Below are 23,184 nucleotides of genomic sequence, written 5' to 3'. Positions count from 1 at the left end.
AATTTATGACCACCCTTCCCAATCAGGCTTAGGGAAGTTTGCATCAAAAACACAAATTCAAAGATACAATAAAGCATTAAAATTTAATCTAAAATACTGAGAATCCTAAAAAAATTCTTAAAGATGGCATCAAAACCAGAGCTAGTGCTATCTCATGGGGTAAAGGAAAGGAACAAAAAAGGTGGGAATACCATGATGGAAACTTCCTCTGCCAGACACTTGATGGAACATCTCTGCCTTACAAGCCCTGTGAATTGCATAAAGTCCTGCAGGGCACTGATCGAAGGTGAGAGTTCCACCGGGTTGGGGCCAGGGCAGAAAAGGCCCTGGTTGAAGACAGCCATCTGGCAGATGTTGGTCAACAGTGTGCAAGGATCTCCTGAGAGTATAGCAGGAGAGGAAGTCCAAAAGGTACACATGTCCCAGACCGTTAAGAGCCTTAAAGGTGAACTCCAAGACCTTGAACCTGATCTGGTACTCCACCGGAAGCCAATGCAGCTCTCATAGAGATGTTGATGGGGTTCCCTTCAGAGAACCAGTTTGGTGTGGTGGTTAAGTGTGCGGACTCTTATCTGGGAGAACCGAGTTTGATTCCCCACTCCTCCACTTGCACCTGCTGGAATGGCCTTCGGTCAGCCATAGCTCTGGCAGAGGTTGTCCTTGAAAGGGCAGCTGCTGTGAGAGCCCTCTCCAGCCCCACCCACCTCACAGGGTGTCTGTTGTGGGGGAGGAAGGGAAAGGAGATTGTAGGCCGCTCTGAGCCTCTGGCCTTGAAAGGGCAGCTGCTGGGAGAGCCCTCTCAGCCCCACCCACCTCACAGAGTGTCTGTTGTGGGGGAGGAAGGGAAAGGAGATTGTAGGCCGCTCTGAGCCTCTGTCCTTGAAAGGGCAGCTGCTGTGAGAGCCCTCTCAGCCCCACCCACCTCACAGGGTGTCTGTTGCGGGGGAGGAAGGGAAAGGAGATTGTAGGCCGCTCTGAGCCTCTGTCCTTGAAAGGGCAGCTGCTGTGAGAGCCCTCTCCAGCCCCACCCACCTCACAGGGTGTCTGTTGTGGGGGAGGAAGGGAAAGGAGATTGTAGGCAGCTCTGAGCCGCTGTCCTTGAAAGGGCAGCTGCTGTGAGAGCCCTCTCCAGCCCCACCCACCTCACAGGGTGTCTGTTGTGGGGAGGAAGGGAAAGGAGATTGTAGGCTGCTCTGAGCCTCTGTCCTTGAAAGGGCAGCTGCTGTGAGAGCCCTCTCCAGCCCCACTCACCTCAAAGGGTGTCTGTTGTGGGGGAAGGGAGAAGATATAGGAGATTGTAAGCCGCTCTGAGTCTCTGATTCAGAGAGAAGGGCAGGGTATAAATCTACAGTCTTCTTCAGGACCCAAGCAGCAGAATTTTGCACTAGTTGGGAGTTTCTGGGTCAGCCTCAAGGGTAGGTCTACATGGAGCAAGCTACAGCAATCCAGTCTGGAGGTGTCCGTTGCATGGATTACGGAGGCTAAATTATTATTATTATTAGTTTATTTCTATTCCACCCCTTCCCCCTTTTGGGGGGCTCAGAGTGGAGTACAACAATTTGAATTAAAATCACAATAAAATGATAATAAAAACAACTTCAGCATTCAGTAAAGTACAGTAGGTTAATTCAGTAAGGTGATATAAAGCAAGATAGTATGGTTCCACAATACAGTGGTGCAGCGGGCCCCGTAAGGGCGTAGGGGGAGGCCAACTGATCTAATAGATAGATAGATGCCCGCTGCCTCATCCGAAGACCTGGTGGAACAGCTCCGTTTTACAGGTCCTACGAAAGGCCAGCAAGCCAAGCAGGGCCCGGATCTCCACAGGGAGCTGATTCCACCAGGTCGGGGCCAGGACCGAAAAAGTCCTGGTAGAGGCAAGACGGGCATCCCTTGGTCCGGGAACTGTCAGAAAATCCTAGGAGGCTGAACAAAGCGACCTCCAGGGTGTATATGGAAGAAGACGGTCCCATAGGTGTGTTGGTCCCAGGCCGCGTAAGGCTTTAAAAGTCAAAACTAACGCCTTGAAACGGATCCGGTACTCTATAGGCAGCCAGTGCAGATCACGGAGTGAGATAGGTAGGGGACCAGCCTGACAATATTGGTGACCTGGGCCTCTATAGACAATGATCTATCTAAGATCACCCCCAAAGTCTGCACAATAGGTACCGGCAGGCCTCATTTTGGAAAGTTGCTCACAGCAGCAGTCTTGCAGTCCTAAGCTCTGTTCACGACCTGAGTTCAATCCTTGGTGGAAGCTGGGTTTTCAGGTCGCCGGCTCCAGATTGACTCAACCTTCCATCCTTCCGAGGTCGGTCAAATGAGTCCCCAGCTTGCTGGGGGGGAAAGTGTAGATGACTGGGGAAGGCAATGACAAACCACCCCGTAAAAAGTCTGCCGTGAAAACGTTGTGAAAGTGACGTCACCCCAGAGTCAGAAACGACTGGCGCTTGCTTGCACAGGGGACCTTTCCTTTCCTTTTTTTCTTACCCCCCCCAAAAAAAACCTTGCTTCTAGAGTCCATTGTTCAAACCCCTTGTGAGAATGTTGCTGAACTCTTAAGATTTGACAAATTTTCTAATAATTTTTCCACAAAAAAATGGGAAAATAACCCAAACATATAAAGCAGACAGATGGAAATCTTCATTATGCCACTGCGGCCACATAGGAGAAGCAAGTAATTCTAAAAGTATGATGGGAGCAGCTTTCCCTCTAAGCTGCAGAGTCTTGCGAGCAAAAGTTCTACTTTGTGAGCTACTGGTATTAAAGTTGTGAGCTACTGGTATTAAAGTTGTGAGCTGCTGCATAAATTATTGTGCCCTGGGGCCATTTTTCCCGAGCTAAGACAAAAATGTGTGAGCTGGAGGCTAAAAATCTGAGCGTTAGCTCACGCTAACTCAGCTTAGAGGGAACACTGGATGGGAGTAAGGTTTTATTATGACAATTCTAACTCGAGAAACATTTTAAGGTAGACACTGAGCTGCTATAATTCCGCAGCTGAGAACAAAACGTCTGGGCGAAAAACTTTCTCCAGTAGAACACGGCACTTGAGCCCGTAAGATTCTACAAACCCTAATGATGTTACCAGCCGTGAAAACCTGAAATCTTTGCTATAATTCAGTCCATCTACTGGTGATATTAGGGGTGTGTGGCATATGCAAATGAGTTGTGCTAATGAGCTCTGGCACCTCTTTTTCTACGAAACGACCCCTGGGTACCGGTGACAAAGGCGCACCATCAAGAACTGGAATCCAGCACCCCACGCCATGTCCCAGCCGGAAGCATTTAATCCCAACCAGCTCTTCTTTAACCAACCCACCACAGCCTCCAAACCCTTAAGCCAAATTTACCGGGCAGTTATCTGGCTGGCCTTCCATCAACAGATAAAGCTGGGTGTCATCAGCATAAAGTTTTTGAAAAAATTTATTTTAAAGTTTGAAGTGAATACAGAAAAAAGAAAGGGAATGGTGAAAAGGGAAGAAAAAACGCATGGTAAGTATAACTACTAAAAAACGCAATATAAGGGCAATCTAACAGATACTAAGGACATTTCTTGATCAAAGTACATGTATGTATAGAAGGAATATATGGCATAATAGCTTAGAAGATCCACAGCATAATATACATAGCATGTTGGCGTCAGAGAATATCAAAGATATATATAACATAATGATTTAAAAGATCAGTATAACAGCCTACTCAGTATGTTCTATGATTTTCTCACACTGTATTATCATTTGTATCTTGTCTTGTCAATCTGATTTATCATATAGCGTTTCCACAAATAACCTCATGGTAATTTTTATAGAATTTGTACTCAACTGTGGTTGTAATAAACATTGAATCTATGGATTCTTTGGTGCTGTTGAAAGACAGCCACTGACTCTTTTCACACTCTGAGAATTCAAAAAGGGTTTTCCCTTCCGTGGATTCTTTGATGCGGCGGAAACAGGTTACTACAGCTGAATCTCTTCCCACATTGTTAACCATTCAAAAGGCTTCTCCTCCACTGCGTGGGTTCGTAGATGTTTTTTAAGAGAGCCACTGTGACTGAATCTCTTCCCACACGCTGTGCACCCAAAAGGTTTCTCCCCTGTGTGGGTTCTTAGATGCTGTTGAAGAGTACCGCTCTGACTGAATCTCTTCCCACACTCTGAGCATTCAAAAGGCTTCTCCCCTGTGTGGGTTCTTAGATGGCACTGAAGGGCGTCACTCCGACTGAATCTCTTCGTACACTCTGAGCACTGAAAAGGCTTCTCCCCTGCATGGGTTCTAAGATGACACTGAAGAGCGGCACTCCGACTGAATCTCTTTGTACACACGGAGCATTCAAAGGGCTTCTCCCCTGTGTGGGTTCTATGATGCTGTTGAAGATGGCTGCTATGACTGAATCTCTTCCCACACTCTGAGCATTCAAAGGGCTTCTCCCCCGCGTGGATTTTTTTATGCTGTTGAAGATGGCCACTCCTACCGAATTTCATTCCACACTCGGCGCATTCGAAAGGCTTCTCCCCTGTGTGGGTTCTTACATGTTTTTGAAGAGTGCTACTGTGATTGAATCTCTTCCCACACTCTGAGCATATAAAAGGCTTCTCCTCTTCGTGGCTTCTCAGATGATTCTGGAGAGTGCTACTGTCGCTGAACGTCTCCCCGCACTCTGAGCAGTCATACGCTCTCTCCCCTGTGTGGGTTTTTTCATGCTGATGAAGATTGCTAGTCTGACTGAATCTCTTCCCACACTCGGCGCATTCGAAAGGCTTTTCCCCTGTGTGGATTCTTTGATGCTGTCGAAGGTGATCGCTCCGACGGAATTTCATTCCGCACACGAGGCACTCGAAAGGCTTTTCCCCCGTGTGGGTTTTTTGATGCTGTTGAAGATGGCTCCGCCGACTGAATCTCTTTCCGCACTCCGAGCATTCAAAACGCTTCTCCCCTGCGTGGGTTCTGAGGTGACACTGAAGAGCGTCCGTTCGGCTGAATCTCTTTGTACACACCGAGCATTCGAAAGGCTTCTCCCCTGAGTGGATTCTCTGATGGTGTCGGAGATGGTCACTCCTACCGAATTTCACCCCACACTCTGAGCATTCGAAAGGCTTCTCCCCCCTGTGGTTTATTTTATGCTGTTTAAGTTGGTCACACTGGCTGAATTTCATTCCACACTCTGGGCACTCAAAAGGGCTCTCCCCTCTATTCATCCTTTGGTGCACAAGGAGCTGTGATCTGTATCTGAAGTACTTTCTGCACTTGAAGCACTTATGTATTTTTCTTTTAACGCGCCGTGGAAACTGTGCGTTGCCCTTTCCTCCATAAGAGAACGTCTTTCCAGTCTTTGAGCAGATAAACAGGTTCTCGCCTGAGTGAATCTTTTGGTGGCGAACGAAGTCCGGTTTCTCTGAGAAGCTCTTGCTACAGTCAGAGCAGCTGTAAGGTTTCTCTTCCGCACGCATTTTTTGACGTCTAAGGGGCTGAGTTCTGCGAATCACGGCCTTTCCACGCTCCGGACGTTGACGGGTCTTCTTTCCAGCGTGTGTTCGTAAATGGGCATTGTATTGGGTTTGGTCTGAGAAATTCATCCCGCACTCCGAGCACTTGTATGTTTCCTCCACTTCGTAAATTACCTCAGGGAAATCCCCGCCTTGGCAAGGAATGGGTTTGTCCTCGACCATCTGAGGTCCGTCTTGATCGTTGACGTTTCCCCTGACGTCTTCGTTCTTGACTTCTACCGGCGACAGAGGATGTAGTTCCTCATCTTCCTCACTCCTCACATCGTCTCCTGTTGGAATAATCAGAGAAATCCTGTTAGAATCCATGCAAGGAGGCCTGATTTGCGCCAGATCCACGCTCAATTTCAGGAGTTTCTTCCTGCTATACACTGAAGTAGACAATAATATACACTTCCAAAGTACATGGGCAGAGCCAGGGATTTTTCTTGTCACCAAGAAACAAACAGGAGAAAACAGTGGCGGCACAGTAGAACCCAGCAAAGGCCAACCAACTGTGCCTACAAAACAATATACACTTAACAAAGAGTTACAGAAATATACAAAACTTATATAAATGAAAAAAAACATCAAAAATACTTAAGTCACAATTTTAGAAAAATCAAAGTTCTCATCCCGAACAATGTCCCATACTTTGTTCTTGAATCTTTCGGCGTTGTCAATACTTCCAGATATTTCTGCAACATGAAGTCAATCGGCAGAACTTGGCTCCAAAGGATTATTCGCCTTCCCGTGATTGCCAGCTTGAACTTCACGTTCCACCGTACACAGCTTTTTCACAAGCAGAGAATTTAAACTTGTAATCTCACACAAAACATCCTTCGCTTACGCCCATATCCCTACAGCATCCCTCTCAAAAGACATTGGGACATTGCTCGTGATGGGAACTTGATTTTTCTAAAATTGCGACTAAGTATTTTTGATGTTTTTTTCCACTTATATAAGTTTTGTATATTTCTATAACTATTTGTAAGTGTATATAGTTTTGGAGGCACAGTCCGTTTGACTTTGCTAGGGCTTTATTTGTAGGAGAAGCTCCTTTGCATTTTAGGCCACATCCCCATGATGTAGCCAGTTTGAGCCAGTTTGGTGTAGTGGTTAAGTGCACAGACTCTTATCTGGGAGAACCAGGTTTGATTCCCCATTCCTCCACTTGCAGCTGCTGGAATGGCCTTTGGTCAGCCATGGCTGTCTCAGAGCTGTCCTTGAAAGGGCAGCTGCTGTGAGAGCCCTCTTAGGCCCACCCACCTCACAGGGTGTCTTTTGTGGGAGGGGGAAGGTAAAGGAGACTGTGAGCCGCTGTGAGACTCTGTCCTTTTAAGGGCAATTTCTGGGAGAGCCCTCTCAGCCCCACCCACCTCACAGAGTGTCTGTTGTGGGGGAGGACGGGAAAGGAGATTGTAGGCCACTCTGAGCCTCTGTCCTTGAAAGGGCAGCTGCTGTGAGAGCTCTCTCAGCCCCACCCACCTCACAGGGTGTCTGTTGTGGGGGAGAAGGGAAAGGAGATTGTAGGCCGCTCTGAGCCTCTGTCCTTGAAAGGACAGCTGCTGTTCATGGCAAGCCTCTCCCCCCCCGCCCCGCAGTTTGGTGTAGTGGTTAAGAGCGCAAACTCTACTCCAGGGGAATCAAACATGCGGTCTGGGGGGCCAAATCAGGCCTTTGGAGGGCTCCTATCAGGCCCCTGAGCAATTGGCTGTCATGTTCTCCCTCTCTCTTGCTCCCTTCTGCATCACAGCTTGTTTTGCAAGGCTTGCTCAATCACACAGGCTCTATGGAGCAAAGCGTCTATTTTCTTCATTGGCTAAGGCTGCTCCCTTGGGGAGGAAGAGGGGAGGGAGAGCTTGCTTTGCCAGGCTCCCTCAATCACACAGCAGAGCTACTGAGTCGAGCCTCTCTTCCTTCTATTGGCTGAGGCTCCTCCCCCTCCTGGTCCCCTGGTAAAGGAAAGAAAGAGCCAGAGCTTCCTTTGCCCAGTTCCCTGGATCCCATGAGAGAGATACAAAGAAAGCACCTTAAAGCACCAACGAGTGCTAATGGCTTAAGCACGTTTTAAGTTTTTTTATTTTAAAAAAATCTTTAATTGTGTTTGTCTATGTCCTTTATAAAGTTTATATATCTCTGCTACCTAATCTTAAATAGGTACACATACGGCCCGGCCCGACATGGCTCAGCCCGCCAAGGTCTCATTTATCTCAGATCCGGCCCTCATAACAAATGAGTTCGACACCCCTGCTCTACTCTATTCTGGACGAACAGGGTTTGATTGCCCACTCCTCCACGTGCAACCGTTGAGTGAACTTGGGTCAGTCCCAGTTTTTGAAAGAACTGCTCTCTCAAGAACAGTTCTCTCAGCCCCACCTATCTCATCACGGGGTGTCTGTTGAAGGAAGAATCAAGAAGAAGAAGAAGAAGATGATATTGGATTTATATCCCGCCCTCCACTCCGAAGAGTCTCAGAGCGGCTCACAATCTCCTTTACCTTCCTCCCCCACAACAGACACCCTGTAAGGTAGATGAAGATATTGGATTTATATCCCGCCCTCCACTCCGAAGAGTCCCAGAGCAGCTCACAATCTTCTTTCCCTTCCTCCCCCACAACAGACACCCTGTGAGGTAGATGAAGATATTGGATTTATATCCCGCCCTCCACTCCGAAGAGTCTCAGAGCGGCTCACAATCTCCTTTACCTTCCTCCCCACAACAGACCCCCTGTGAGGTGGGTGGGGCTGAGAGGGCTCTCACAGCAGCTGCCCTTTTAAGGACAGAGGCTCAGAGCGGCCTACAATCTCCTTTATCTCCCTCCCCCACAACAGACACCCTGTGAGGTGGGTGGGGCTGGAGAGGGCTCTCACAGCAGCTGCCCTTTCAAGGACAGAGGCTCAGAGCGGCTCACAATCTCCTTTCTCTTCCTCCCCCACAACAGACACCCTGTGAGGTGGGTGGGGCTGGAGAGGGCTCTCACAGCAGCTGCCCTTTCAAGGACAACCTCTGCCAGGGCTATGGCTGACCCAAGGCCATGCTAGCAGGTGCAAGTGGAGGAGTGGGGAATCAAACCCCAGATAAGAGTCCGCACACTTAACCACTACACCAAACTGGCTCTCCGCACACCAAACTGGCTCTCCACATATCATAGAGTTGGAAGGGACCTCTAGGGCAGGGGTGGGGATCAGTGGCTCTCCAGATGTTTTTTGCCTACAACTCCCATCAGCCCAAGCCATTGGCCATGCTGGCTGGGGCTGATGGGAGTTGTAGGCAAAAAACATCTGGAGTCACTGTTCCCCACCCCTGCTCTAGGGTCATCTAGTCCAACCCCCTGCACAATGCAGGAAACTCACAAACCCCTCCCCCTAAATTCACAGGATCTTCATCGCTGTCAGATGGCCTGTTTAAAAACCTCTAAGGAAGGAGAGCCCACCACTTCCCGAGGAAGCCTGTTCCACTGAGGAAGTTCTTCCTAATGTTGAGCCAGAAACTCTTGATTTAATTTCAACCCATTGGTTCTGGTCCTGCCTTCTGGGGCCACAGAAAACAATTCCACCCCATCCTCTATAGGACAGCCCTTCAAGTACTTGAAGATGGTGATCCTATCACCTCTCAGCCGCCTCCTCTCCAGGCTAAACATCCCCAGCTCCTTCAGCCTTTCCTCATAGGACTTGGTCTCCAGACCCCTCACCATCTTCATTGCCCTCCTCTGGACCCGTTCCAGCTTCTCTATATCCTTCTTAAAAGGTGGTGCCCAAAACTGAACACAAGACTCCAGGCGAGGTCTTACCAGAGCAGAGTAAAGCGATACCATCAAGGGAAAGGAGATTGTAAGCCACTCTGAGGCCCCTAGTGAAGCTCCTTCATTTTTTTTTTAACTGACCTTTGCTCTTGGACTGGGATTTCAAAGAAAGGAACGGGCTTCCCCCCTTCCTCTTACCTGCACGGCTTCCCTCCTGCATCTGTGGTTCGCCTCCATCACCCAGGTGTCCTTCGGCATCTTCATTCTTGGCTTGTTCCCAAGAGAACCCCTGGAATACTTCGGCTGTCTCCTCTTCATCTGCTGCTGGAATCAAAGAAAAGTTTCAATCAACATCCACGCAAGGAGCCAAGATACCAGACAACACTGCTCATGAATAGCTGACTTGCCCCTTAGGGTGCTGACTGGTGGCTGGCTCTTACACCTCCTGCATCAGAGACGCTAGGTTTTGACTCTGACCATTTCTATGGGTCTTTTTTTTTTTTTTACTATGAAGCAAGGGCTCATTTCCGACTGTAGCTTTTTCCGCACTCCAAGCCATTATACCAGGGGTGTCGAACATGCAGTCCGGGGGTCGAATCAGGCCCCCGGAGGGCTCCTATCAAGCCCTCGAGCAACTGGCTGTCATCTGCTTCCTTCTCCCTGTGTCTTGCTTCCTTCTGCATCACAGCTTGCTTTGGAAGGCTTGCTCAGCTGCACAGGAGCTGCAGGGCAAAACCTCTGTTTTCTCCATTGGCTGAGGCTCCTCCCTTGGGGAGGAAGGGGGGAGGTGGAACTTGTTTTTTCCAGGCTCTCTCAGTCGCACAGCAAAGCTACTGAGCCAAGCTTCTCTCCCTTCTTTTTTTTTTTTAATTTTAATTGTAAATATTTATTGATCAATACACAACATAAAACATATAACATATAGTTATAACAATCATCCTTCCACCATCTCCCTCCAACCACACAAGGAGCCTTAAGGGCTTATCAATACACAATTTCTATTTTCCCCAAAACTAAACCCTTGCTTTTCACCCAGACATAAATCGGTTCCCATGCCTCTTTACATTTTTGTAAATTTCCATCTTGTAATCTTGTGGCTTCTCTTCCTTCTATTGGCTGAGTCCAATCCCCTGGGGAAGGAAGGAAAGAGCCGCTGCTTCCTTTGCCCAGTTCTCAGGATCCCACGGGAGAAATACAAAGAAAGCACCTTTAAGACCAACAAATGCTAATGTTTTAAGTTTTTTTTTTTAAAAACATTTAAACGTGTTTGTCAGTGTTCTTTATAAAGTTTGTATCTCTGTTACCTAATCTTAAATAGGTACATACATAGCCCAACCCGACACGGGCTGGCTCAACAAAGTCTCATTTATGTCCGATCCGGCCCTGATAACAAATGAGTTCGACACCCTTGCATTATGCAGTTTCTCTTCAAAGGAGATTTGCATCTGCAAAGCGACGTTCCCCCTCTGACCGAAGGTCCCTGCAAAGGCCACACTTATGTTTCCTTTAATCCAACAGTAGACTCTCTAATTAAGAAGGAGCCCTTTTGTTCCTTCATTTCCGTTTCTTCATTGTCACCCCTAAAGCAGTGCAGTTACCCGGTATTTATTACGTTTGTCTTCTTGACCAACTGCAATCCTACTTTGGAACTTTCTTTTTGAACCTTCGGGAGTAGTTGTTCCGTTTCTTCGCTGTTTTCTGCTGGTAATGTGGTATCATCTGCATGTATCAGGCTGTTAAAGTTTCTTCTTTCCGTTTCCACTTCACCCTAAATGCTTCACTTGTCTCCAGGGCTTTTTTTTGTAGCAGGAACTCCTTTGCATATTAGGCCACACATCCCTGATGCAGCCAATCCTCCCGGAGCTCACAGGGCTCTTAGTACTGGGCCCAGGGCTTTTTGTAGCAGGAACTCCTTTGCATATTAGGCCACACATCCCTGATGTAGCCAATCCTCCCGGAGCTTACAGGGCTCTTAGTACAGGGAATACTGTAAGCTCTTGGACGATTGGCTACTACAGGGCGGTGTGGCCTAATAGGTAAAGGAGTTCCTGCTAAAAAAAAAGCCCAGCTTGTCTGACACCTTTGCCCTTCCATGGCAAGGAACACGCTTATTGAGGGAATCTGGATTTGAGCGGAAGTAATAGAAATAAGGGTTAAACTGAGCCAGCACCGTTATTTTGCAGAAGTTAAATTCTAAAGGGGTGAAGACGCTAAATCAGGGGCGTCGAACCTATTTGGTACGAGGGCCAGATCTGACATAAATGAGATCTTGTCGGGCCAGGCCATATGTGTACCTATTTAAGATTAGGCAGCAGAGATATAAACTTTATAAAGGACACCGACAAACACAATTAAAGGTTTTTGGTTTTTTTTAAAAAACCTTAAAATAAAAGATGCTTAAAACATTAGCACTTGTCGGTCTTAGAGATGCTTTCTTTGTGTCTCTGCCATGAGGTCCAGGGAACTGGGCAAAGGAAGCTCTGGCTCTTTCCTTCCTTCCCCAGAGGGCCAGGAGGGGGAGAAGCCTCAGCCAATAGAAGGAAGAGAGGCTTAGCTCAGTAGCTCTGCTGCGCGATAGAAAGAGCCTGGCAAAGCAAGCTCTCTTTCCCCGTTCCTCCCCAAGGGAGGAGCTTCAGCCAATGGAGAAAACAGAGGTTTTGCTCTGTAGCTCTGCTGTGCGATTGAGCAAGCCTTGCAAAGCAAGCTGTGATGCAGAAGGAAGCAAGAGAGAGGGAGAAACAAGCAAGATGACAGCCAGTTGCTTGGTGCCTGATAAGAGCCCTCGGAGCGCCTGATTTGGCCCCTGGGTCATATGTTTGACACCCCTGCACTAAATTATGGCTTCAGTGCAAGACACAGCTTGGAGCTCTGAGGCTAAGTGATAAGATAGGGGTTTTTTTGGCAGGCAGAATTGAAAGTAGGGCAAAAGTCGAGAGGTAAAGGGGGTCGGTAAAAGCTGAGCATGCTTAATAATTTCATGAATATTCACTAACACGCCTAGCATAGGTAATTGCTTCATTTACATGGTCATGCAATGTATGCTAAGAGGAAGGGGGTCATATTAAGGATCTAATGTGTAGTCATATACAATAGATGGGCAGGAACCATGTGATCTCTGAGTACCTTAGCTTAGGGGTCCCCGGAACGGTACCGGTCTGCGGCCTGTTAGGAACTGGTCCACACAGCCTCCCTGCCCACCCCCCTGGCGCCGCACAGCCTCGCCGACCCCCCCTCCTGCAGCGCCTCCCCCACCCTCCATTTTCACCATTTTAAGACCCGAGAAGGGGCGGTGAAGAGCCTCCGGGCCAAGAATCACCCCCACCCCCGGCGATCAGCTGGTTGGTGGGAAAACCGCGGCAGCAGCAGGGAGCGACCCGCCGCAAAAGTGGCACCGCCCTTGTCTCCTCACCGCTTCTTTCTCACACCCAGGAAGGAAGTGGGGAGGAGGCAAGGGTGCTGGCGCTTTTTCAGCAGGTAGCGCCCCGCTGCTGCCGCGGTTTTCCTGATGATCAGCTGATCCGGGGGGTGGTGGTCAGGCTTACCCGGGAGGTGCTTCACCACCCCTTTTTCGGCCCTTAAAATTGTGAAAACGGAGGGGGGGGGGAAGCGCCACAGGGGGGCAGGGGGAGGAGGCACCACCGGGGGAGGGGCGGGGGAAGGCCGAATTCAATCCCCCCTCCCTGCTGGCCCTGGGGCTGCAGTGGGCAGGCCAGCTCTGGGGCCAGTCCCTGGTGCCAAAAAGATTGGGGACCGCTGCCTTAGCCAATGGGGAAAGCATGAGGGACTGACCGGCCATGTCTAGGATAAAATGCACTGGCTGTGTACATTAAGCTGAGCTTGTCTTGTATGGTGCTGCAGCTAATCAAAGAAACGTATTCCTCTGCAAGGAATGGACTTGCCCCTCCATGTACCTGCGCGGCTTCCCTCCTGCCTCTGTGGCCCATCTCCGTCTCCCAAGTTTCCGTCGACATCTTCAGTCTTGACGTCTTCCCAAGGGAACCCCTGGAATCCCCCACCTGTTTCCTCTACATATACTGCTGGAATAAAGGAAGAGTTTCAGTCAGCACCCAGGCGAGAAGCCAGAGGCGCCGGTCAGGCCGTGGTCATTACTGAGTGTGAAGAAGAAGAAGAATTGCAGATTTATACCCCGCCCTTCTCTCTGAATCAGAGACTCAGAGCGGCTTACAATCTCCTATATCTTCTCCCCACACAACAGACACCCTGTGAGGTGGGTGGGGCTGAGAGCGCTCTCACAGCAGCTGCCCTTTCAAGGACAGAGGCTCAGAGCGGCCTACAATCTCCTTTCCCTTCCTCCCCCACAACAGACACCCTGTGAGGTGGATGGGGCTGGAGAGGGCTCTCACAGCAGCTGCCCTTTCAAGGACAGAGGCTCAGAGCGGCTCACAATCTCCTTTCCCTTCCTCCCCCACAAAAGATACCCTGTGAGGTGGGTGGGGCTGAGAGCGCTCTCACAGCAGCTGCCCTTTCAAGGACAACCTCTGCCAGAGCTATGGCTGACCGAAGGCCATTCCAGCAGGTGCAAGTGGAGGAGTGGGGAATCAAACCCGGTTCTTCCAGATAAGAGTCCACACACTTAACCACTACACCAAACTGGCTCTCAGTGTGCATTTCTGCTCTCAGGTTTTCTCCCCTGAAGGCCCGCAGTCTGGACCAGTACAATGGGGACAGATCCATACCAGATCGGGGTGGATGGCCGTAATCCCATCTGAGGGAAGAGAGTGTTATAAATTCTGGCAACGGAGAGGATGGGATCTGGCCACTTCCAGAGTCTTTCTGAGGGCCTCTCAGCCACGCCTTGGCCTCAGGCCAGGACACCGTCTCTGGCTGATGGCCACAACACTGCCCTCAACGGCTTCTGGATCAGCGGGGGGGGCCTGCATTGCTCTACCCAGCCACACCAAACACTCCTTTCACCAGGTCTTTTTTGTAGCAGGAACTCTTTTGCATATTAGGCCACACACCCCTGATGGAGCCAATCCTCCAAGAGTTTACAGGGCTCTTAGAACAGGGTCTACTGTAAGCTCCAGGAGGATTGGCTACATCAAGGAGGTGTGGCCTAATATGCAAAGGAGTTCCTTCTCCAGAAGAAGCCCTGGCTTTCACTGCCACCACAAGTCTCCATGGCCTTGGGGTGGGAGAAGTAACTGGGCAGCCCTCACAACCACATATTAAATATTTTGATTCATGTGTCATCCCAAGATTTATACCCCACCCTTCACTCTGAATCACTGAGTCTCAGTGCGGTTTACAATCTCCTTTACCTTCCACCCCCACAACAGACACCCTGTGAGGAGGGTGGGGCTGAGAGAGCTCTCGCAGCAGCTGCCCTTTCAAGGACTCCTGCGAGAGCTATGGCTGATCCAAGACCATGCCAGCAGCTGCAAGTGAAGAAGAAGACTGTAGATTTACACCCCGCCTTTCTCTCTGAATCAGAGACTCAGAGCGGCTTACTGGAGAGCCAGTTTGGTGTAGTAGTTAAGTGTGCGGACTCTTATCTGGGAGAACCAGGTTTGATTCCCCACTCCTCCACTTGCACCTGCTGAGATGGCCTTGGGTCAGCCATAGCTCTGGCAGAGGTTGTCCTTGAAAGGGCAGGTGCTGTGAGAGCCCTCTCCAGCCCCACCCACCTCACAGGGTGTCTGTTGTGGGGGAGGAAGGTAAAGGAGATTGTGAGCCGCTCTGAGACTCTTTGGAGTGGAGGGCGGGATATAAATCCAGTATCATCTTCTTCTTAAAATCTCCTATAATATCTTCTCTCCCCACAACAGACACCCTGTGAGGTGGGTGGGGCTGAGAGGGCTCTCACTGCAGCTGCCCTTCAAGAACAACTCCTGTGAGAGCTATGGCTGACCCAAGGCCATTTCAGCAGCTGCAAGTGGAGGAGTGGGGAATCAAACCTGGTTCTCCCAGATAAGAGTCCGTGCACTTAACCACTGCACCAAACTGGCTCTCCACCCTCTCCTACACTATTTTCACCTTTGGCCCCTAGGAAAGGTCCTTACTCAGAGAGGCCACGCTCCCATAGTTCTCCAACATGACTTCCCCACAGAGAGCTCTTTGCTCTGGATCTAGCAGGGCCCACTCAGCCTCAGTGAAATACATGGCCACCTCCCCAAAGGAAAAGGAAGACTGGAAGAAAAAGCAGATCCCCTCTTTAGAGCTCATGCCAGGCACAGACCTCCCTCTTCGTAGGGGCATTTGGTAAGATGCAGGATACAGAGTTTAATGTGTAAAGAGAGGAGGTTCAGAGCTTCGCTTGCTCCAACAGAAGAAGAAGACCGCAGAGTTATACCCCGCCCTTCTCTCCGAATCAGTCTGAGTGGCTTACAATCTCCTTTATCTCCTTCCCCCACGACGGACACCCTGTGAGGTGGGTGGGGCTGAGAGAGCTCTCCCAGCAGCTGCCCTTTATAACAACTCCTACAAGAGCTATGGCTGACCCGAGGCCATTCCAGCAGCTGCAAGTGGAGGAGTGGGGAATCAAACCTGGCTGTTCCAGATAAGATTCCGCGCACAACCACTACATCAAGCAGCTGGAGCAAAAACCTCCCTGAGAAAGGAGGGGGGGGCAACTATTCCCCAAATCACCCACCTGGACCAGAGGCTGAGCAGCCATTTCCCCCCCTCCGCAATGAATATGGCTTGGTAGCGTCTCTTCACTGCCTGCAAGGGGGGGACAACATCGGAAGGACGAATTTGAACCCCAGGCTCCTATTCTGTTTGCAACTTTGAATCCCGCTTTATGTATCCCACTCCCAGGGACGTGAAAACGTCTCTTCTTTATTTAGTATAGTGTGGGAGAAGTGGAAGAGAAGCATCAGGTACCCGTGAGCCTCGGGGAGACAGAAATGCTGAGGACAGGTTTCAGAAAAAAACAACTGTGTACAAAACACACAATAAAATATATATATAGTCTCTCTTGTTTGTTTTCAATAATACCCAAATACACAGTATACAGAAATATCTCACAAAAGGAAAGGAGATATTTCTGTATACTATGTATTTGGTATTATTGAAAACAGAGACAAACAAGAGAGACTTATATACAGGAGATAAAGGAGATATATATATATATATATATATATATATATATATATATATATATATATATATATATATATATATATATATATATATATATATATATATATATTGTGTGTGTTTTGTGCACAGTTGTTTTTTTCTGTCATATATTATGTTTCCGCTTTTTTGAGGACAGATTTCAGGCTTCTGTGAGACTTGAAATGCACTTTGTGAACCCCGGAGCCCTGATGGATCAGACCAAAAGCCCAGATACACCATTCTTTCACCTCCTGGGACCTCTCTTTGTGAGTCTATTTACTCCCCCTTCAAGAGGACTGCTCGTCGCTACGCTCTGTGGCACTCTGTCCCAGGATTACATTTTGTGTAGCCTGCAGAAGTATTCCCCTTTTCTCCTCTCTTGACCTTTGAGCCCAACAAAAATTTGACCGCCAATTCCATATGGGCACAGAACACCCTTACCACTTGACAGGGCATCTTGGGCCCCCTCCTGGGCCTGTGCCCTCTGGTTTTCTTCTGAAGGGGTTCCTTCCACTTCTGAGAACTTGGCTTCCATCTTCACGGATGGTCCCCACATCTGAAACAACAGCAAAGGAGACAGGTGTCTACTCAGAAGATATCGACCCTGCTTTGATATTGCTTGATTGCTGGATTGACTATGAGGTAAAAAACCAGTAAAAGAGATGTTATATCTATACTGTTATCCACAGCTAAAACTGAACTAGCAATGAAATGGAAAAATAAAAATCCTCCATCTTTGAGTTAACTGGAAAGATTAAAATATGGGATTATTTCATTTTAACAAAAAATGACGTATTCTTCTTCAAATTAATCTCCTCAGTCTTTTGAGGAAAAAGTTGTGATACCTTGGTTTATTTATTTATTTATTCGATTTATATCCCACCCTCCCCACCGAGGCGGGTTCAGGGCAGTTTCCAGTTGTGACTTATCTTATGAATAATGATATTTTACCACAAAATCCTATATAGAATCATAGAGTTGGAAAGGACCTCCAGGGTCATCTAGTCCAACCCCTTGATGCCTAGAAAAAAAAGAGGCTTGATTCCTTAGTTTATGCAAGAAATAAGTAGGAGATAGAGAAGACTATCTCAAAGAAAAGTATATATTGCACAACAGCAGAATATCACCACTTAAGTTGCATACAATTGATGTCTTATGGTGACCCTGTGAATTAATGTCCTCCAAAATGTCCTATTGGTGACAGCCTTATTCAGATCTTGCAGACTTGCAGAAGTCCTTCTTCACCCAAAGGGTGATTAACCTGTGGAATTCACTGCCACAGGAGGTGGCGGCAGCTACAAGCCTAGCCAGCTTTAAGAGGGGATTGGATGAAAATATGGAGCAGAGGTCCATCAGTGGCTATTAGCCACAGTATATATATGTGTGTGTGCGTGTGTGTGTGTATACAGACACATATATTGGCCACTGAGTGACACAGAGTGTTGGGTTGGATGGGCCATTGGCCTGATCCAACATGGCTTCTTTTGTGTTTTTATGTGACACAGAGTGTTGGACTGGATGGGCCATTGGCCTGATTCAACAGGGCTTCTCTTATGTTCTTATGTGACACAGAGTGTTGGACTGGATGGGCCATTGGCCTGATCCAACATGGCTTCTTTTGTGTTCTTGTGTGACACAGAGTGTTGGACTGGATGGGCTATTGGCCTGATGCAACATGGCTTCTCTTATGTTCTTCTGTGACACAGAGTGTTGGACCGAATGGGCCATTGGCCTGATCCAACAGGGCTTCTCTTATGTTCTTATGTGACACAGAGTGTTGGACTGGATGGGCCATTGGCCTGATCCAACATGGCTTCTCTTATGTTCTTATGTGACACAGAGTGTTGGACTGGATGGGCCATTGGCCTGATCCAACATGGCTTCTCTTATGTTCTTATGTGACACAGAGTGTTGGACTGGATGGGCCATTGGCCTGATCCAACATGGCTGCTCTTATGTTCTTATGTGACACAGAGTGTTGGACTGGATGGGCCATTGGCCTGATCCAACATGGCTGCTCTTATGTTCTTATGTGACACAGAGTGTTGGACTGGATGGGCCATTGGCCTGATCCAACATGGCTGCTCTTATGTTCTTATGTGACACAGTGTGTTGGACTGGATGGGCCATTGGCCTGATCCAACATGGCTTCTCTTCTGTTCTTATGTGACACAGAGTGTTGGACTGGATGGGCCATTGGCCTGATCCAACATGGCTTCTCTTATGTTCTTATGTGACACAGAGTGTTGGACCGAATGGGCCATTGGCCTGATCCAACATGGCTTCTCTTATGTTCTTATGTGACTCAGAGTGTTGGACTGGATGGGCCATTGGCCTGATCCAACATGGCTTCTCTTATGTTCTAATGTGACACAGAGTGTTGGACTGGATGGGCTATTGGCCTGATCCAACATGGCTTCTCTTATGTTCTTCTGTGACACAGAGTGTTGGACTGAATGGGCCACTGGCCTGATCCAACAGGGCTTCTCTTATGTTCTTATGTGACACAGAGTGTTGGACTGGATGGGCCATTGGCCTGATCCAACATGGCTTCCCTTATGTTCTTCTGTGACACAGAGTGTTGGACCGAATGGGCCATTGGCCTGATCCAACATGGCTTCTCTTATGTTCTTATGTGACACAGAGTGTTGGACCGAATGGGCCATTGGCCTGATCCAACATGGCTTCTCTTATGTTCTTATGTGACACAGAGTGTTGGACCGAATGGGCCATTGGCCTGATCCAACATGGCTTCTCTTATGTTCTTATGTGACACAGAGTGTAGGACTGGATGGGCCATTGGCCTGATCCAACATGGCTTCTCTTATGTTCTTATGTGACACAGAGTGTTGGACCGAATGGGCCATTGGCCTGATCCAACATGGCTTCTCTTATGTTCTTATGTGACACAGAGTGTTGGACTGGATGGGCTATTGGCCTGATCCAACATGGCTTCTCTTATGTTCTTCTGTGACACAGAGTGTTGGACCGAATGGGCCATTGGCCTGATCCAACATGGCTTCTCTTATGTTCTTATGTGACACAGAGTGTTGGACTGGATTGGCCATTGGCCTGATCCAACATGGCTTCTCTTATGTTCTTATGTGACATAGAGTGTTGGACTGGATGGGCCATTGGCCTGATCCAACATGGCTTCTCTTATGTTCTTATGTGACACAGAGTGTTGGACCGAATGGGCCATTGGCCTGATCCAACAGGGCTTCTCTTATGTTCTTATGTGACACAGAGTTTTGGACTGGATGGGCCATTGGCCTGATCCAACAGGGCTTCTCTTATGTTCTTATGTGACACAGAGTGTTGGACTGGAGGGGCCATTGGCCTGATCCAACATGGCTTCTCTTATGTTCTTATGTCCTGGATATAAACTGATTGAAGAGCCCTAACCACTGCGGAAGAAAAAACTGAAACGAAGTAAAAAAAATACCTAGGACCTTCGTTTGGAACTGGGCTATAAGACCGCTGCGTTGGACTCCATTATTTCATAATATAATTAATATTAGAATATTTTTTGCCTAAGTGTCGGGTTTCTCATGAACCACCAAAAAAGACAAACCAGTGGGTTCTACATCCAATCGAGCCTGACCTCTCCCTGGAAGCTAAAACGAGGCTATCATACTTTGGTCACACTGCTGGAAGTTGAGTCACTGCAAAAGACAATAACGCTATGAAAAGCTGGAAGCAGCAGGAAAAGAGAAAGACTGAACATGGGTTGACTTAATCAAGGAAGCCGTGAGGGCCCCAAGTCTGCAAGATCTAAGTAAGGCTGTTACCAATAGGACATTTTGGAGGACATTAATTCACAGGCTCACCATAAGATGGAAGCAACTTAACATCAGTTAACACATACACAAACAGAGATATCTGGCAGGAAGCTTTAAGATGAGGTCATTGCTTGAAGTGAGCAAAGGAAATCCCCTCACCTGCTCTGCAAGCGGCTTCTGCTCTGCCTGACTCAGGAGGAAGCCTTCGGCCAAGGCCACTGCCTGCAAACTGGTCTCCGGCCTGCATCCTCTGACCCAGCACTGCATTTCCTGGGGCAGGATGGCCAGGAACTGCTCCAGAATCACCAGGTCCAGGATCTGCTTCTTGGTGTGCCTCTCCGGCTTCAGCCACTGGTTGCAAAGTTCATGCAGCTGACTGCAAACCTCTCGGGGCCCATCGGCCTCACGGTAGCGGAACTGCCGGAAGAGTTGACAGTATTCGTCTGAGTTCATGGTGTCCTGATCCAGGGTCTCCGGCAGAGCTTTTTCCCAGAATTCAACATCACTCCCAGTTTGGGTGGGAAGACTGCCTTTCCTTGATCTCTGGCCAACCTGAGGTTCTTCTGGGTCCTGCTCTTCCATCTTCCCCTCCTCTTGGCTAGCATCCAACCATGAAAGGATACCCGTCTGGGGCTATGAAGAGGGAAAGGAAAAGATATCAAAAAGGCAGAAAGAAACCTGAAGAAAATGGAGCTGTATCACCAGCTGTGGTCAAGAGTCACCTAAGAATTACCTCGTACATCAGAAGGAGTGTCCTTGTTGTATTCAATCAGGATTAACGTCATTGTGCTGCATTATAGTAATATGAATAAAAGAACATAAGAGAAGCCATGTTGGATCAGGCCAATGGCCCATCCAGTCCAACACTCTGTGTCACATAAGAGAAGCCATGTTGGATTAAGCCAGTGGCCCATCCAGTCCAACACTCTTTGTCACATAAGAAGAGAAGTCCTGTTGGATCAGGCCAATGGCCCATCCAGTCCAACACTCTGTGTCACACAGTGCCCAAAAAAACCAGGGGCCATCAGGAGGTCCACCAGGGGCCAGGACACCAGAAGCCCTCCCACTGTGCCCCCCACCCCCGCAAGCACCAAGAAGACAGAGCATCACTGCCCCAGACAGAGAGTTCCAATGATAAACTGTGGGTAATAGCCACTGATGGACCTCTGCTCCATATGCTTATCCAATATGGGTAGATGTGTTAGTCTGTCTGCAGCAGTAGAAAAGAGCAAAAGTCCAGTGGAATCATAGAGTTGGAAGGGACCTCCTCGGCCATCTAGTCCAGCCCCCTGCACAAGGCAGAAAATCACTTCCCCCCTGCCCCTCCTTCTCATGATCTGCCTAAGTTCACAGAATCAGCATTGCTGCCAGACGGCCATCTAGCCTCTGTTGAAAAACCTCCAAGGAAGGAGAGCCCACCACCTCCTGAAGAAGCCTCTTCCACCGAGGAACCGCTCTAACAGTCAGGAAGTTCTTCCTAATGTGGTGCTGGAGAAGGCTTCTAGCCCCACTGATGGACCTCCTGATGGCACCTGGTTTTTAGGTCACTGTGTGACACAGAGTGTTGGGACTGGATGGGTCACTGGCCTGATCCAACACGGCTTCTCTTATGTTCTTATGTCTGGGGGCAGTGATATTCTGTATTCTTGGTGCTTGTGTGGGAACAGTGGGAGGGCTTATGGAGCTCTAGCCCCACTGATGGACCTCCTGATGGCACCTTGTCTTTTTGGCCACTGTGTGACCCAGAGTGTTGGGACTGGATGGCCCACTGGCCTGATCCATTATGGCTTCTCTTATGCTCTTAAAAGCTCTGCCTCAGCAGCTAAGAGGGGAGTCCAGCCTTTAAAGGCTGCCTAAATGAACAGAAACAACAGGAGGAAGCAGTGAAGAAAGGCGGCAAATGGGTGGGGGATGGGGCACCGGCTAAAAAGCGTGGCTGTTTGGCAGCAGAACACTGGGCATGAATCCTTCCTCCACGCCTGTGACTCTTTCCTGGCCCTTTGCACATAGCCCACCACGGCCTAAGAGTTAAGTTCCATTTGTTTGCATTTGCAAGCTTCGGATCTGGTTGCTTTGCCCCCCCCCCCCCGCAAGGGCCACCAAAGCAGCTAATAATTTAAAGAAGATTGCATTGTATAGGTAAGAAGATAGCATTGTAAGAAGCCCAGGAGGGGTGCAATTCCACTTACGTCTAAGAAAACCATCCCAGAATCCACTTGCACGGCTTTTCCCTGCTGGTGCATTCTCTTTCCCCATTCAGAAGCAAAAACCCTTCTTTCTCCACCTCCCCCCTCCCCAACTAGAAAAAGGCCTTTCCTCTTCCGCTGCACCCCCTCCCCCTCCTTGCAGGGCTTCTCTAGCAAACAGCTCTGTGGGTTTAACCCCTGGAGTGCTGCAGAGGAGTGAAAAATGCGTGCTGCCTTCGTGATCCAGCCGTGCTGCCGTCCGGGACGCCCTACGCGGCTCAGTGCGGCTGCTGGGGAGTAACTCTGCACAGGGTTCTGTTCCCAGGCTGTGTTCAGCCACGTGTTGAGCAGACTGTGACACAAGACAACTGAAGCAACTTAACGCTAAGCACACAGAAGCAGGTCTGCCCAGCCTGCTTCTGCTCTTCTAGTTTGGTGTAGTGGTTAGGTGGGCGGACTCTTATCTGGGAGAGCCGGGTTTGATTCCCCACTCCTCCACTTGCACCTGCTGGAATGGCCTTGGGTCAGCCATAGCTCTGGCAGAAGTTGTCCTTGAAAGGGCAGCTGCTGTGAGAGCCCTCTCAGCCCCACCCACCTCACAGGGTGTCTGTTGTGGGGGAGGAAGGGAAAGGAGATTGTAGGCTGCTCTGAGCCTCTGTCCTTGAAAGGGCAGCTGCTGGGAGAGCCCTCTCAGCCCCACCCACCTCAAAGGGTGTCTGTTGTGGGGGAGGAAGATAAAGAGGATTGTAGGTTGCTCTGAGCCTCTGTCCTTGAAAGGGCAGCTGCTGTGAGAGCCCTCTCTGCCCCACCCTCCTCACAGGGTGTCTGTTGTGGGGGAGGAAGGGAAAGGAGATTGTAGGCGGCTCTGAGCCTCTTTCCTTGAAAGGGCAGCTGCTGTGAGAGCCCTC

At 49.0% G+C, this 23,184-nt stretch overlaps 2 protein-coding genes across 3 annotated transcripts in view; one reads left to right on the top strand and one right to left on the bottom strand.

The window, feature by feature from the left end:
• Nucleotides 1–23,184, top strand: part of LOC132571714 (zinc finger protein 91-like) — a 250,554-nt gene that overhangs the window by 61,424 nt on the left and 165,946 nt on the right. The gene's annotated exons all lie outside the window — the stretch shown is intronic.
• On the bottom strand, nt 3,406–22,401 carry LOC132571051 (zinc finger protein 271-like). 2 transcript variants are annotated; one of them, XM_060237685.1, is made up of 6 exons: nt 22,280–22,401; nt 20,250–20,723; nt 16,750–16,864; nt 13,137–13,262; nt 9,424–9,549; nt 3,406–5,773 (listed from the first exon to the last, which is right to left on the bottom strand). In XM_060237685.1, the coding sequence occupies exons 1-6, from the start codon at nt 22,331–22,333 to the stop codon at nt 3,957–3,959; spliced, it is 2,712 nt and encodes a 903-aa protein (XP_060093668.1). In that variant the 5' UTR covers nt 22,334–22,401; the 3' UTR covers nt 3,406–3,956. The 2 variants fall into 2 exon arrangements, with proteins under 2 accessions (XP_060093668.1, XP_060093669.1); XM_060237686.1 differs by having other exon boundaries at nt 9,424–9,546; nt 22,280–22,393.

This window comes from Heteronotia binoei, chromosome 5 (assembly GCF_032191835.1).
Source record: "Heteronotia binoei isolate CCM8104 ecotype False Entrance Well chromosome 5, APGP_CSIRO_Hbin_v1, whole genome shotgun sequence".
Classification (NCBI taxonomy): Eukaryota; Metazoa; Chordata; class Lepidosauria; order Squamata; family Gekkonidae; genus Heteronotia; species Heteronotia binoei.
The sequence above is the reverse complement of the archived record's forward strand: the minus strand, read 5'-3'. Positions and strand labels throughout refer to the sequence as shown.

Coding starts and splice junctions, on each gene's coding strand:
- LOC132571051 (XM_060237685.1), bottom strand. CDS start 22,333: ATGCACCAGCAGGGAAAAGCCGTGCAAGTGGATTCTGGGATGGTTTTC. Junction 16,865..20,249: donor AGAAGCCGCTTGCAGAGCAG/GTGAGGGGATTT, acceptor CTGTTGTTTCAG/ATGTGGGGACCATCCGTGAA. Junction 9,550..13,136: donor GCAGGAGGGAAGCCGCGCAG/GTACATGGAGGG, acceptor CTTTGATTCCAG/CAGCAGATGAAGAGGAGACA.